Raw genomic sequence first — 16,641 nt, 5'->3', positions numbered from 1 at the left:
ATGATGGGGAAAATTTTATAAGTATGTAGCTAATGTGAAATATATGATTCCATGATTGAAACCATATATGATTGAAATATATGAGTATATGATATATGAAATATATATATATAGGAATGTTACGTATTCAATAAAGAAATAAATCTGCAAAATAATCAAATGATTCATGGAACTCGTATGTACCAAATGCAACAGTTTTGAATTTAGCATCAAAAAATTGCATACATGTCATTATATTATGATCACCTATTATTTTCTCAAATATCATACTCGCTGCATACGTAAGTACTCGTCCGATTCGTAATAACGGCGTCACAAGCACGACATGAGTTCAATTACGGTCTTTTAATTGAACTCTCGTTTGTTTTATCACCACACCTTGATTCATTTATTTATACATAAGCTTAAAACAATTTCACTAATAACGTCATGAAAATACGTTTCTACCAGTATATACCCATCCACATATGTAATTGAAATTCAAATATTCATGTAATACTCAATTACCAATTTTCGCATGGATAACCTACTGGTTCACATCATTGGTTCTTCCGATAGGCGTTGTTTGTAGTGGCATTGCATATGTCCAGACATGCACACGCTCCTGCTTGCGTGAGGTTGCATTTTGCAACAAAAATGAATATTCAGAGCTGCCACAATATTTGACACAATTTTGAGAAATATGTGTGGCGTTCTCAAAAAAATTTCTAATCCACAAATTATGCACAATTTAAAAGCCGCACACATTAATTTGATCTTTACACTTTTTTTGTATCCTGAGCAAATTTTTTTATTATACGTAAGAGTTTTTCTTAATATAATTACCTTGAACTAATATTTAGCATGTAATTTACTTTGGATAGGTACACTTCTCAAGAGGAGATTATGATTAAAATATTGATGGTCAGGTTTGACATTTACCACACGCATATATTTAAATCATTCATCAACTAAATTGAACAAAGAAAGGAAAACGATGCACGCAATTTAAACTTAAAATTAATCTTATATTAAATTCCAAACATGAATGATTAGCAATAAAAATTATTAAGGTACTAACACAGGGATATTATTAAGTGTGGGATTAAGTAGACTTTTGACTGGCCTTTTAACAATACAACACAATTTTTATATCAATTTAAAAAATGTTGCAAGAGTTTTCACCACTCTTGTCAAAAAAATAGCGGAATAATGAGTGGGGACGAAGTACTTTGGGTGGAGCAAGACGAAGAAACGTGCTTCTTAAGAATAGAAAGTAAGGACGGAAGCTTGGTTTCCTCTGACGAGGAGAAACGGAGGCATGTCCCTTGTTAGCATTTCCAACCACGCCATGTACAATGGGGCCGAGACGTTTCCTTTGCGTGGTATCGGCAGTGTCCTATTCGGTCAAATAAAGACAAAAGCTTATTATTTCACGATCCTAGACTTAATAATTGTGTGGAAAAGTAGTGATCACGGGAAAATTCTGCGGAATGTAATAATTTGATAATACATTCCACAAAATTAGTTTTGAAAACTGCAAGGTTGATGTTTATTTTTAGGTTTGTGGATGCCTTGTCAGCAGAAGAGGTTTTGAATTAGTCCATTACTCTACTCGTGCTGCCGAAGGAAATCCTCTTAGGGTTCAAATATTGAGGAAGATTTGTTCCAGAATCATCGCAGACACAGGTTTTTGATCAGCAGAGAAGGAAGACTTTCACCTCGTCATACAATACACGACGACACGAGGAGAAGATTACGCATTTCCATTCAATTTCTTAGCTCGGTATTTTGGGACTTATTGAGCTTATTTATGCCAAATGTGACACATATCTAACCAAATCCAATTTTGTCTGACATTTGACATAGAATGTGCCATCGTCTGCCTCTTCTTCGTGGAGTCTGAACAATTTTGAACGTAAATACTGCTCATTTTCCTAATGGCTGCTCCTTCGTCTTTCAACATTGGTTTCGACAAAATAATGGTCTCATGTTCAATTCAAGAAACCGTGAGTTTCCTAAGCTCTTTAATATCTAAAACCCAATTTGGAGCAAAATAAATTGTTTGTGGAGCTTGATACAGCAGCAAAAGATCGTCTGGTCCAATGCACTCGTATAAAAGTCTTTATAAGCTTTTTTAGTCTTCCTGGAGCTGACTGGTGATCTCGATTCAATTTTTTGATGCATTGTTATTGTATCATTATCATGCGTCCAAAAGTAAGATTGAACGAAGGACTAATGAAAGCAACAATTCAACAAATGAGACTAACATTTTAACAAGTTAGTTACTACAACACATTTACATATTGTCGTCGTCTAAAATCCCATAGCGTGGTGTGAGTTGATTATGGGTGGGGTTGCGAAGAGATGACAATCAGTAGAGAAAGCTCGAGAAAATTGGAATGAAAATAAAACATGACAAATTCTTACATGACGATGAGATTGGAGTTTTGTGAATGTTCCAACAAAAGTTCTCTCAGCCGAAGATGTCGGTTCGTTTTTTCCTTCATGGAGAATAATTCGGACTCTCCTATCACTGTCTCTGGATTATCTGAAAAGAGCAATAGAAAAACATGTCAGTTCTCCAACATCAAAAGAAATACTCTTCCGCCAGAGACCAAAAAGAAAGTCAACAAGCATTTGGTGATATTGGTTGGTTATGTATGTATCACGTACTCGTATGTCGTCATATACCAAAAGAAACTAATACCACAAGCTTGCCTTTTCCATGTTCTTCTTCAAGTTATAGCTATCCCATAGATCAGATGAAGGTGTATTTCTTCAAAAGTGTCTCCTCGAAAAACTTTGCTAGCGAATTCTCACATTTCGGCCCGTTAGTTTGGAATGGAATTGAATGGGGCTTGCATGTATGCCAACTTTCTAAAGATCATGTAGTCGTATTTACTTGAAGCTTTTTAATTACAAAAACTTTAGCATTTGTGTTATGCATAGATTTATGGTTTCCAAGAAACCAACCAAGAATTGATAGAAACCAACAGATGAGTGGGAAGTTCTTGGGAATGGGATTCTGCAGTCTTGCTGCAATTTCTGAGAATCCTGATCGACATGCTTTCACATTCCCAAAACCTTAGCAGATTGATCATTGGGTCCAATATATACCTACTTTCGTTCGCTTACATACACATTATGTATGTATTATTACAACATATTTATATATGTATACATATGAACAGTAGAAATTCTAAAAGTATTGTGTGGGCGGTTTTCATTTCGTTTGTTGGTTATATAATGAAATAAACAAAAGCAACCACTCGCCGTATATTGGTCGAGAGAGTCAATAATATGGGAACCTACATACATAAGCATATTTGTTGCTATCCCTGTTTGGAAACAAATAGATTTCTTGGTGTTTTCCCTGGAACCGTATAAAGAGGGGAAAGCCAAACTAAGCAAACAAATAAACGACCAACAAATCATTCAAGTGGAAACCTTTGTGAAACAGGATTCCTGGTCCAACTAAAGGCTTCTCTCCGGTCCACCCTTTCCCATCAAACACCGAGAGACACATGATTAAGGCTGCACCCCAAGAGAAAGAGATGCTAAAGGAGAATCTATTTTCAATTTGTTGATTGCCCCGACCGATTATCTGCTATAAATAAAGGAAACTTTAACCAAACTATGGAAAAGGAGGAGTTTCTTCTTTCCCCAAAGTGCTTGGTGGAGAAAGAGATATGTATGCGTGTTACGTGATCAAATGCCGTTACTTAAAACTTGCTCAGATTAAGATTAAGGTCTATCCACATGGTAGAGTTGCTTCGGACTACTTTCTCTCTCCCTCGAGATAAGCAGCTCTCTCGCCAGCTAACTCATTGCAACTTATACTGCATTTTTGTAGTCATGTAAGACAAGCCCAATTCCACAATACACTTTACATTTCGCGTTAATGCAGATTCCTATTCAATAGGAAAATAACAAAGTCTGTGAAATATCTCATGATTTACAGATACGCAAAAGATTTGTATCTGCTTTTATGACTTTGCTCGAGTAGTGAATATTTACAACTGAAAACCAAAATTAGCGAGTGTGAGAGGTTGGAAAACGGCTTTTCTAAAGTAATTATGGTCGTGGACACGGAGATAAAGGAGTGTCAATAAAATCGAGGTCATACATATACAGACGTAGCACGGGTGGACTCTGGTGGAGAGACCAAAGTGTTTGAAAAGCGTTTGAAAAAGGAACGTCATAAATCAAGGGTTCAAATCGTGTCAAGCAATCTACTCACTCGCATCACAGAGTTATCTCACATGTCGATGGAGGGTATACACTTATTGGTCCAATGCCATCCATAACAGTATCAAAGAACTATTTCTACGAATCCCATTCTCTTTTTTTTACTGACATGAAAGGAAGCCAATAGTTAGTTGGCAATAAGTTGGCATACAAAGAATCCAATAACTTCGGACTTTCTGATTTTTTCCCCAACTTTCACTATATGGTACATACATATGTACTTCTTACCTATCAAAGATGCTCAATGTGGGGTGAAAAATAAGTTTTATAGCAAACTTTCACTCTCACAAAATGTATTTCTAGACGGCACACTTTCTAAATTCAGCCGTCATTGCGTTAAAATAATTTTAGCAAGAGGCGAATTCAGTCAAAATCTCACCACTATCATCTGGATCTCCTCGAAAGTCTTTAATCAGCGAGTCAAATAGGACTCTACCAGGTGCATTCGTGTCTGTTCGCCTTGTAATGTCGGGAATTACTAGAAAATTGGAAATTTAAACCCGTAAATTGTTGGTTTCATAATCATTCATAGACCATAAATTGTCAGTTCTTACCTGTCAGATCCGAATAGTCAATACGGAACTTTGCCAGTAAAATGGCCATGCTAAAAATCAAAATAGTTTTAATTAAACGTCGATCATCCTCCTGAGCTAATTTCTTCGTCTCCCTCACACCACCATCACTTTAATTTCGTTAAGCTAACACGTCAATGGGCAACTTCATTTTCAAATTGAGGGAAAGTTATGGGAAGACCCATCCAAGCATTAACTTAATTAATTTAAAAATAAGAATCCTCCTCCATGTGTCATCAAAGCGGAATTCTTGTTTGTTGTTCCAACACAAAATGGAAGGGACTCACAAAACGGAACTGTTTATAATCACGTAAAGAGACTGGAAAACTTTGGCTCTCTAAAGCGACTTTTACTTTTGTTTTACTTTTGTTCCTTTTAGTTGTTCGTGTCAAGTTGCCAGACGAGATCAGACGTCCAGCAGACTCGTTTTAAAGTTTGAGCAGTGTTATTCCAGAACTTTAGAGTGCCATGCCATTTCACACTCTACACTAATTGACAACGATTTTCAAGAGTCTTGTACTGTAGTCCCATTTCATTCAAAGCAACAATTAAGATACTAACAATGCGAAAGGAAGCACTACACACATTGCATGATTTAAGTTACATGTATTAAATTAATATACTAATTTCACTTACGATTTCATTTCTTGTTCCATTTGCTCCTTTTTATTTGCCAAGGCAAACACGCGAAGTTTGCACTGCTGCCAGTTCTTCCTCTGATTTACGATGTACGGGAGAAGGAGAGTGAGACCTACATAATTTGTGAAAATGATATATTACATTCATTTGGTTTATTTCAGCTTGAACGGAGTAAAAGATTAAATTATGACCATAAATAAGTGTGTCTCTCAACAAAAATTAAAGAAGCCATTAAACGCTAAGAAGAAAAAACGGCCAGGCAATAATGTCTTCATTGCAATGCAAATTAAAAAATTAAGGAACGTCCTCAGCATAAATTGGAGACGGCGACGACGAGGGGGACAGACAATGATTTATGAATGCGCCTCAGGTTTGGTCGCAAGCTAGGCCACGTTGTGCATTGGTTGGTTCGAGACCTATCTATTCAAAGCACGTAGGGACGAATACATACATGTGTACAGAGAAGGAGGTATTTGGAAGTGGCCACAGTAAACGTGACACGACCACTCCATCAGAGAAAGTGACAAAAACCGGAAAATATTACATAGCCCCCTTGATTCTTCTTTGTCAGATTTACACCAATTTAAAAAACTACAAGATAAGTAATACAAGTAACCGAAAACCCTTAAGGGATTATGAAATTGGAAGAACTTGGAGCTCACTCTTTCGGTGTGTGTAAGTCTATTACTCACGTAATGAACTTTAAATCCAAGAAAGTTTAAAACGACATTAAATTAAGTTGAGAAATCTTGAAAGTTTCCGATTTTCATTAACTCTTTGCCCAACATTAAACCAAACCTTTCCAGAGGATGGATAAATTGGTCTCAAGTGGATTTGTCCAAGTTTTTCTGGAGAAAGTTTTAGCTCCGAGTCAAAGTGAAAGTGAGAAAATCTCAAATAACTAATTCAACTCTGTCAGAGTTCAATTAAACTTTTGCTGGAGGTTAATCTCGCACCAATTTGCAGGTTTTTGCTTCATGTACACAGCTTAATGGCTTTACTTTTATCCAGAAATTGGTGGTCGGTGTTAAATAGTTTTAGTCCTACACAAGAAATTCGCCAGAAGTAGTTAAATAGTACCGTACGAAGGCGTACAGACCAACTTCGTATTATGCATGTGGGTTAGGTTCTAAAAATATTGGTTTTCTAGCATTTCGTCATTTTTTTATCATGGTTATCAGAATCGACTTTGGCATTAAAAATGGCATTAAAAAGTTCACTTGCCTCCATCATCATACAACCACCAGACATCAATGGTGCCTTTGCTCTGTTTTGTCAGGAACAAGGACAAATTTTCCACAATGTCCTTTGGAACTTCGGTGCCATCTGGTCCGCTGTGTGACATATTTTTTTGTAATGGAATTAAAAAGCAATTTTATTTTTTAAAATGTGGAAAACTACGTTAGAGATTATTTGCATGATATCTGTGTGCGGTTTGGAGACTATAAATTAAAGACTATAAATTAAAGAATATTCTGGCAGGTCTCTTACTAATTTGTATATACAAATGCATTTGCTAACTACATTTTTAGGCCTTTTAAGATGGCCTTATAGATTTACCAAGATGTCTGTCTGTCCGTCCGTCTGTGCGTCCGTCTGTGCGCACGATAACTCTCTTTAACCTTTAGGATCCCAGTCCACGAATGTCATGGAATTTATTAAATTTCCACTTAAATCCCATGTACACGAGTGTCATGGAATTTTGAAATTTGACCGTGTGTCCCAGATACATGAATATCATGGATACACGACAAAATCCGTTGAATCCCGTATACACAAATACGTGTATTTCCAAAAAATTACAAATTTGGCGACCGTGGAAACATTGCATGAAATTGAAGGGTTTTGATATGGTGCTCGATTTTTTGCCCGAGTTAGGGCTTATGGAATCGTGATGGTTGTCCGTCTGTCTGTCTGTCCGTGAACAGGATAGAGCCAAAACGACTTACCCGATTCACATGAAATTTTTAGTGTATGCAAATTTGACAAAGTTAGAGAACGAGTTCGCAGATGGGCGAAATTGGTCAAGTGGTTGACCGGTGGGGGTCGTCTGAGTGATGGGGTACTATACACTAAAATTTCAAAATTGTCATAAAAAGCTGAAATTTGGTATAGAGCTTGCTAATGGCTTCTATTGAAAGAATATGAAGTAAAATTGCAAAATCTTACAACTGAGGGGACCCTATGGGGGACCCATACCGGTTTTGAAAGTATATGAAGTTCAAAGTGGTCAATGTGTAACCTTAGTGACCCTAGAGGGTGACCCATACTGGTTTTTAAAAGTTGCTATTTTCAGGTGGAATTTAGGATAATGACTTCCGAATAGCAAATAAAACTTTGGAAGATTTGAAAGAAGCAAGTCACAGTGGTCCTGGTAGTCAAGGAAGGATTTGTAAATACTCCACAAAATAACAAATATTCTGCACACATTCGACCATTCCCAACACGGGGTGTGGTAATCGCAGTCCGGTCAATTCGGACAAAAATTTAGGAGCGGTCCGTCCTTGACTAAGGACATTGTATAATTGCAGACAATGTAGGTTTGTGGCTATTTTTGAAAATCGGTATGGGTCATCTCCCTCCTCCACCCCATATTGTCCCTCTGGTTAAATATTTTTAAATTTCCCCTCCGAGTCTTTCATTACACGCCATTAGCACTCAATGTGCTGAATTTCAGCTTTCTAGCGATATTTTCAAGTTTGGTGTCGATTCCACCCACCTATCTATATGACCTCACTCGACAGATTTGGCTCACTTGCGAACTCGATTATTTTTGGCACCTGCAAAATTTGAAGGCAAACCGTTTTGGGTGTATGGTATCGGTGGACCGAAAGACAGACATGGCAAATACATAAGGCCTCACTGGGATAAAAATTTCTGGTTCGGGCTATGCGAAGCTGTACTAATAGGTTTTTCACCACGGTAATAGTATATGTATATGGGAAGTAGTTTTTGTGGATTATCATTGCATGTGATAATACAAATATATTCCGTTGGTTTTTTCTTGAAAATAAAATTCGGGTCAGTGTGGTCGAAAAAGATTCAGCAGCTTGGGTGCGTGAGGACAGATAGCTGACAATTATTTGGGCCTTAAAGGGCATTTAATTGAAGATTAATTAGGGACTTAGTGATACGATTTTTCGTGACAACAATTTTGAAATGGGATCCTAAAGGTTAAACACAAGCTATCGACTTGAAATTTTGCACATTTCATCTTCGGGTCAAAAGTAAGGATGAGTTCGGAGATGGGCATGATCGGCCAAGTAGTTGGCCAGTGGGGGTCTTTTCACCCAAATGTGTTGCCATTAACTACCAAGATGGTGTTAATGCCATCTTAAAAGGCCCCGCAAAGTTGCTTAAAGTAGGTTTTAAATCGTATTTCATTAGTAGAATGTTACAAGGGCATGGCAAGGGCTTAGAAAATGAGTGCTAACGGCATTGTATTTAGTACTAACCGATATACTCCAAGAACACCATCTGCAGACTTGTTTCCTTTTTTCCCAAACATATTCTCGTGCTGAATTTCTTCTTCCTTATGATTTTGAGGTGATCCGGATTCGTTGGGATCTGTTGCATCCAGCTCCATCCCGTTGTTCACGTAGCCACCCAGGCTCCCCTGGGAATCGTTCTTTATCATCCCGTCCGGGGATAATGAGCCCACCAAGTGAGAACAATCCAAGCCTTCCTTCACTCGCAAGATCGCCATCGACATGTGGTTGTCGAAACACTCGTGAATGGTTGTGAAGAAGTCTCTGAGCTCATCTTTGGGACAAGTCTGCCAATTACTCTTATATCCGAGGAGGACAATATTTGGAGCAAGCTTGCCAATCCCTGTGGCCTGTAGTAGGGCTTGAGTACCCTCGTCAAAGGTCACGTTATCAACCAGCACGTAGAATGCTTTGATACGTCGCTCGTGCAGCCAGTCATAACCTCTTTTGATCATGGCCTTTCGCACCCTTGTAGACTGCCTCTCTTTGACGATGTGACCGCAGATTAGCAACGACTGCTTCTTCGTTATGAGGTTGGCAAAGTCCACCAGAGCAGGTCTGGAGGAAGGAAAGCCTACAAGACAGGGGGAGAAACAAACATAAATATTATTCAAGTTTCCAAACTTGACAACAAGAATATTTCCGGGCGGCACGAGCATTTGTATTTGAACACAAATATGTGTGCATTCCTTGGAGCATGAATTCAGGGAAGTAGTTTTGTACAGAGTAAAAGTAATGATGGTGCTGGCGTCGATAAGATCTATGTCACGTACCAGACAAGCAAAGAATCTGTGGACGATAATTCTTAACGTGGTCTTGCTGGTCGGTAAGCGTTTGCAAAGCACTCAGGGCATCAGAATAAGTCTGGGCTTGGGTCGATGTGCCCCAATTAAGTTCTGCTCACGGAAGTAATAAAACGAAAATATGTACATCGATATGAAAAATCGATAATTAAAAATCAGAAATACAGCACTATTGGGCACTGCCTCTTACATACGCATGTACCTGGTTTCCTATATATGACTCCACAGTAGAGAGCTATCGCACAGCCCAATGAGAGTAAAGCGTATGCCCATGACATCATAAACTTTGGAGAATATTAAATATTATTCATGTACCAACGTACCAATGTCCATATTGTGGATAATTATTGTATAATTGGATAAGTACCATAACCACGACGCAAAGAATGGCTCCAATCAAACATATCCACGTGTTGTAGTACTGAAATCGATATAAACTTTTGTACTGATAACTGTGTTAAGTTGAAGTAATTGGTAACTCACTCTGAAAGTTGGTCTCCAGCTTGGGGGACGAACGAGGGACGCGTGGAACGCCGAAAAATTAAGTAGGGCATACACGGTCATGAACATGTTGGATATTAGAGCGGCGAGTGCATTAAGGTCGGCTATTTTTCGGAAAAGTCAAAGGCATCAAAGGCATGAAAAATTAAGCACAGAATATGTAATTAATACTACATAATCATGTTCATAAATATGTCCACCATCAACTTTTGATAAGACGTCAATTTTTGTATATATTACGAAATGCAACCTACAGTAAGACATTTTCATACTTATTTACCTACTGATTGTAATACCAATCTCTCTATTTGATAAATGAAATGCTAGCTTTTCGAAACCCATACATTTTTCTTCTTGACATTTAGTACTCATCGCTCCTTCTTTCTCGCATAAAATACATTTATCCTAATCAAACCTTGGGAACTGAACCCTTTCTCTTCATCTGCGAGGTCATTTAGTGTAATGATATCCACTTTGCAAAAGGAGACGACTATCTACGATGCAGCAGTCGATCAGATTCAGTGGTGGTATCACGCATACGCTTATACATAAGTGCACATATGTAGGCGTCGGTTTTGCTCTAGTATATGCACACCTTGGGAAATTAATTTTCAGTCCCCATCTCGGATAATGTCACATATTGTTTACGGCATATCACTTTCAAATTTTTGCACATCCGAAAATCGTTCATCAATTCTAGACTCTGTGCGATGAAAGGCAAAGGAGCTTTTCTATAGGAAAATTATAGGGAAAGAACGTGTCATGCACATGAAATGAATATCTGGATAGCAGTAAAGCGTGCATTTCTTCTTACATATCTATATTCTTACGTACGTACGTTCAGCCAGAGGAAACTTGTCCATTTTTCTGTCGTCTGTCCTCATTTCTACTAACAATTTTAGGTACGATATCACAGTGCAGTATCAATTTGATTGTAGTTCACCTAGGTATCTCTGTCTCTCTCCATACCTCATCAACATAAAATCTATCTTGATCCGAATTCAATGACACTTTAGACAAGCCTTTTCCAATACTCAATTTTATGAGCCAAACTTTTCCCTAAAATGCAAATCTAACCAAATCACATCTTCTAAATTGAGACATTATCCAATCGCAATGATTGTGCTAAAGCCACATTTATTACCAAATTTTTATCATGGTGGCGGAAAATTACTCTATTTCTTCAAATCCTATTATTTATCCTCAAAACTTTGGCAATTTAGTTTGACGATATTTAAATTGCACGTTTGTTAGAGGAGGAAGTTGGGTAAAGTAATAAAATAAAGCTCACCGATAAGAATAAAGATAACGGCAATGAGGAATCCCACTGCGTACGACCAGTATGGATCGTCCGTTTTTCCGTAGCCAATTCCAAATTTGGTCAAGTAAGGATACACCTTGTCCTTACCTAGAATTTCAAGGTATTAGATTCATATAGTTAGAATTACTATTCCCTTACACCTTATCCTTACATAAGGCTTGCATGGTTTTAGCTCCGGAAACCATGCAGGAAAGGGCAGAGGAGAGTGTAGCAGCAAAACATCCTGCATAATAAATACATAATGAGGTAGTTGATCATAACAGCAAAAAAATATGGGTAAAATTGGCAAAAATTGTCTACCCTACCTGCGTATATTACTGGGCCAAATGCAGAAACAAGCTGCATTACCTATGAATCAAGCAGGACCCAATTTTTACACTGGGAAACTTTTCAATGAATCTGTCTTATCTTAATTGAATTATTAACCTGGTAATCATTATACAATCCCCATTGACATTGTCGTCCGGTGCAGTTCGTGAAAGTTCCATTGCCAACTTCGTCTACGATTCCTGAAGCTTCCCGAAGAACGCCAGTTCCAGCGAGAAGAGAAAACGCAGCATAAGAACCGGATGTGATAAAGATTGCGAGGAGCGTTCCTTTGGGAATTGCCTCAGCTGAAACATCCCAGAAATCGTATAAAAAATTAAATTCTGTTAAAAATCTTCAATATTTATCATTATTATATTCTCATTAAATGTTTAAATATTTTATAGTAGAGAGGGTAAGGATATGGCAATGTCGCCAATCCAGGATTTATTTTTGTAACTGATTGCCTCACCTGGATTCTAAAAAAATTCAAAGGAGTTCGTTAGTCGAAAATAAAATTACCGATTTGAACAAAGAATTATGTATGTATGTGCATACCTTTAAATCCCCGGAAATACTAGCTCCTAAAATTTTACAGAATATGAGTCATATTGTCCAGCACAAGATATGTACAATGTACACACGTAAATATGTAATTGTATTTTTTACCTGCTTGAATACCAGCAACAGCAGGGAAAAATATACTGCATGAAAAATTCGAAAGTCATAAAAGGCAAAGAGAGTGAGATAAAATGAAGTATTACCGCACCTAAATATGGAGAAAAAGTCTTGCTGAATTCCATCACTCAATTTATACCCCGGACCGAAATTTTCTAAAAACAAGGGACCTAAGGAACGAGATTCACAATGTCAATTAATGTGAACTACAGTTGGAAATAATACCGCAAAAATTAGGAGGTCCGTCTAACCACTGAGTCCAACCCATCCTTTTGCAACCTCTTCAGTTCCTTTAGGCCCCATGAACGCACCCACCACAAAGTCAATCATCGCTACGAGGAGAATAACAAGTAATCCCATTTGCGCCTACGTTAAAAATGTGCATTTATTTAGTACTTCGTATTAAAATTCATAAAATCATCCTTGAATTTTGTAGATTTAGGATTTCCGATTGCAATTTACATTTTAATAATTTCTTAACAAGTTCAAGTTTAGCTAAAAACGCTGAACAAACGATATGACGATAAAACCGGCTTCTTATAACCACTAAATTATTCGAGTTCGAGTCTCATAAACTATTGAATATTGAATAATGAGTTGTAAAGATAATAATTATTATTAAATCAGTTTAGCCTGGTTTTAAAAGTGAAATGAATCGTTAAACAAATTCAATTAGCAACCGTTGAGTTTGGAATAAATTCTCACTTTAGCTTCCCACTCCATCCTGAAATATTAAATAAACTCCATCAGATTCATTACACCAAGACATTTGTACTCTTCAGCGGACACAAGTTTTTTATTCCATACCCGATCACGATGATGGATTGAAGAATAATAATGGTCAAACAGCTAATGATTCGGTTGTCGTTCTGCGCTCCGTCCACAATTTTGACTCCGTGAGTTTGCAGTAAGGAGATGAAGGACTCGGAAAAACCGACGGTATTCAAGGCCGCCATTCCAAAATTACTAAAAGAAAATATAATCCCCACTGCTCCTCCCCATTCCGGGCCTATGGTTCGCGCTATCCTAGATTAAAAAATTTAGTATGTAAATATTTATTATAATTTATAATTATAATTTATTGTGTTGATGTTATGTTGTTTAGATGTTAATGTAACATTACATGAAATATATTCCCCCTCCTTTGATTTCGCCATTAGTCGAAACTGCCGACATGGACAAGGTCGTGATAGTGGTGACTACGGTGGAAATCACAATGATGATCATCGAATGAGCGATTCCAGCATGAGCCGTCATCCAAGAAAGTCGGAGGAAAAGCATGACCCCCCAAATATTTAGCAAACACCTGACCAAGCACCCTTCTATCCAACCGAATTTTACTACGTTGGTTGCTGGAGCATCTTCAGGATGGGCCATGGACTAGAAATAATAATTGATGTCATACCATTGAAATTTTTAACACATTTGTACAATTATGCATGTATTTAGGCGTCTCACTTTTCTTCGAAAGTATTCTTCATGCAACTCGTCGATCGTTGGTCGTTGAGCCGCATTAAAGTCCAAGATGTCACGATAGTTTTCCATTTTGGGGAGAGCATCATGAGTGTATTTATTCAGACTTTTTCCGTACAACGCTGTAGTATTATTAGTCGTGTGAAAATCATCCAGCTCTGGCAGGTTTGAGCTCTTTTTTCGGCCAAGAATTCCGGCCAAGGAAAACTTCCTTTGAGGAGGAGGATGGTTCTGATCCATGGTAGCTGAGATTGGGATTCCAACCTAAAACAATCAGATGGTTTTCATAATTCAAATCATATAGACAGATGGTTGTAAATTTAGATCAACAAAGTGGTGAATCTAACCTCTGACAAATTTTGTTTGTTGGAAAATCTCCTCACAGCAAAGTTGATTGGATTACTGAAAAACCCACTTCCGGTGGGACTAGATATGAGATCGACCGTATCTCCAGAAGAAGATGGGGAAGGTGGCTCGTATTTGTGTAACGGGTACGAAGTAATGTACGGCAAATTATCACGATTATCACTTGTTGGGTTGCTCCCACTCGTAGTGCTAGTTTTAGATTCACGAACTGTCGCACGGTGACATCCGACGTCTCTGGAATTGACACGATCAACACGAAATCGGATGATTTCAGGACTGATGGCTGGATTTTCACTCTTGTGTCTTGTTGATCCTCCGGCAGCAGAACCACTGGCCATCTAAAATTAGTATAGCTTCCATTTTTGTATATTTTTTGGACAATTGTCCGACTTGGTAATGAATGAACAATCCTTTCACTAATTCTTGTAGAGCAATAGCTGTTAATTTTTACGCTTGCTGACTCTGTGTCTTGTACCATAGTGGCAAAAACTAATTTATCCGGGGTAAGTTATATATTAAATATTTCACGGAATATCTCGGGTAAGGACGCTCTCGTATAAATATGTAGGAAGTGGTAGCTGCAACGTTGGCATAATACAAATCATGACACAATCGAACGCATACATGTGTAGGTATATGTATCCCCTGTTCAAATTGGTAGAATTAGCTTAATTAATATTTATTCATGCTACATACACTTTAGGCTGAAGCTCAAAGATAATTGACACGACACCGGTAATATTTGGTTTATCGTAATGTGAGGTAAGTCCTCATTCTTCGCAAGAAGAATCACTCACGTCATCCCCAACCTCAAAAACTTTTCCAGCCGCATGGAATAATTGTATCGTGGTAATGTATTGGAAAGCAGATTCGAGCAATTTTGTGTATGAATCAAATCTAAATTACAATGACGGCTTCTTGTTTTCTTTCAGACTTTCAAAAGAGATCGGCGTAATTGTGATTAAAATTTATGGAAATTCTTAATGAAATGGGCAAACATTCTGATCCATTGTTATACAGATATTACACAGGTTGATATTTAGTGCTCCATAGACTTATGATTTGTCTGCATTCAAGCAAAAAAAATTATTGACAAATTAATTAGCAGACTATTACTAATTGCAATCAAATCCAGAACATTACACGTGAGCCCACAGAAAATATGAAATACATTGAGATACAACTTCTTTGGATAGAAACATGCATACGATTATCCAGTTATGTACATATTACGCCGTCTACAAAAGATGGTCACAACAATACCTTGATAATATTTTCAATGCCAATAAAACTATTCAAAAAAATTTGCCAGATTTTGAATCATCAATAATTCATTGTCAATGCGTCCAACAACAACCTTTTACATAAAAATTAGTCTACAATTGAATATCCAGACTTGCATTATTGATTAGTAAAAAAGTTACGATATTGAGCATCGAGATGAAGCGTGCCATGAAACGAATTACTCCATTTCTTACATTCAACGCAGTTGCCAAACAATCAATTTAACCGATTTAAACTGCTAAAGGTTGAGTGTGTCACCAACTACGTAATATTATTCTGCATTATTTATGTAAATAGGAATCCCCTCTGCACGGAACTCTCAACTATCTAGTTTGTATCCGGACGATTTTGGTGAAAACGAAAATCCTTTAAACATACCTTTTGCGTTAATGACGATGAAGCTTGCAGAATTAACCACTTTAGTTTTGAAAATCTTTACGTGTTTAATTTATAAAAAAACTTATATTATTTAAAAGGAGTTTGTTAAAATTAGCAGGGTTCACCTAAAGGATGAATCATGTGCTAAATGTTAAATATTAGAGTGAGGTTTACTGCCGTTGGTTTCTCGAAATGTTATTAAGTGCTTTGGGCTTATTTTAATCTTGAGCAAACTAATTGGACCCAAATCTTCTAGGAACGATGATTACCATTTAGTCATTCGATTATGCTTTTCTCAACTATACACATTATGTACCTATTTAGCCACATTGTTAGCGTGTGTGTGAAGATGAGGTGAGTAATATCGATAATGTTATCGGTCACGTTGTGAACTAATCTTTGTCAGCACATTTGCATGGGAAGTTGTTGTGTTTTCCTAAATCTAATTATCCTTTCTATTCAAATTTCTTTGTTTCGGTGTACTAAATGAACTCAAAGGCAGCATTTTGTAATACTCTCCTTGCAAGTCTGAATAAGTATGTACGCTTAATATACTGTAACTATTTAAACTGTTTAATAACACAAGAATAACTGTTTAATTT

At 37.2% G+C, this 16,641-nt stretch overlaps 1 protein-coding gene across 1 annotated transcript; it reads right to left on the bottom strand.

Annotated features, from left to right (window-relative positions):
- Positions 1–764: 764 nt before the first annotated feature.
- LOC110851933 (bumetanide-sensitive sodium-(potassium)-chloride cotransporter) lies at positions 765–16,365 on the bottom strand. The gene is made up of 26 exons (XM_022099882.2): positions 16,040–16,365; positions 14,359–14,715; positions 13,997–14,275; positions 13,662–13,918; positions 13,346–13,564; positions 13,244–13,262; positions 12,790–12,904; positions 12,630–12,708; positions 12,530–12,564; positions 12,419–12,444; positions 12,333–12,339; positions 11,981–12,168; positions 11,860–11,902; positions 11,706–11,777; positions 11,525–11,641; positions 10,216–10,337; positions 10,100–10,153; positions 9,935–10,016; positions 9,703–9,825; positions 8,897–9,503; positions 6,666–6,775; positions 5,439–5,553; positions 4,785–4,834; positions 4,610–4,708; positions 2,410–2,530; positions 765–1,378 (listed from the first exon to the last, which is right to left on the bottom strand). Exons 2-26 carry the CDS (start codon positions 14,713–14,715, stop codon positions 1,243–1,245), a joined length of 3,432 nt encoding a protein of 1,143 aa, XP_021955574.1. The 5' UTR covers positions 16,040–16,365; the 3' UTR covers positions 765–1,242.
- Between the last annotated feature and the right edge of the window lie 276 nt (positions 16,366–16,641).

The sequence above is a fragment of the Folsomia candida genome, unplaced genomic scaffold (assembly GCF_002217175.1).
Source record: "Folsomia candida strain VU population unplaced genomic scaffold, ASM221717v1 Fcan01_Sc001, whole genome shotgun sequence".
NCBI lineage: Eukaryota > Metazoa > Arthropoda > Collembola > Entomobryomorpha > Isotomidae > Folsomia > Folsomia candida.
The sequence above is the reverse complement of the archived record's forward strand: the minus strand, read 5'-3'. Positions and strand labels throughout refer to the sequence as shown.

Coding starts and splice junctions, on each gene's coding strand:
- LOC110851933 (XM_022099882.2), bottom strand. CDS start 14,715: ATGGCCAGTGGTTCTGCTGCCGGAGGATCAACAAGACACAAGAGTGAA. Junction 12,445..12,529: donor TGTTGCTGGTATTCAAGCAG/GTAAAAAATACA, acceptor GTAAAATTTTAG/GAGCTAGTATTTCCGGGGAT. Junction 5,554..6,665: donor GTGGTTGTATGATGATGGAG/GCAAGTGAACTT, acceptor CAAATTATGTAG/GTCTCACTCTCCTTCTCCCG.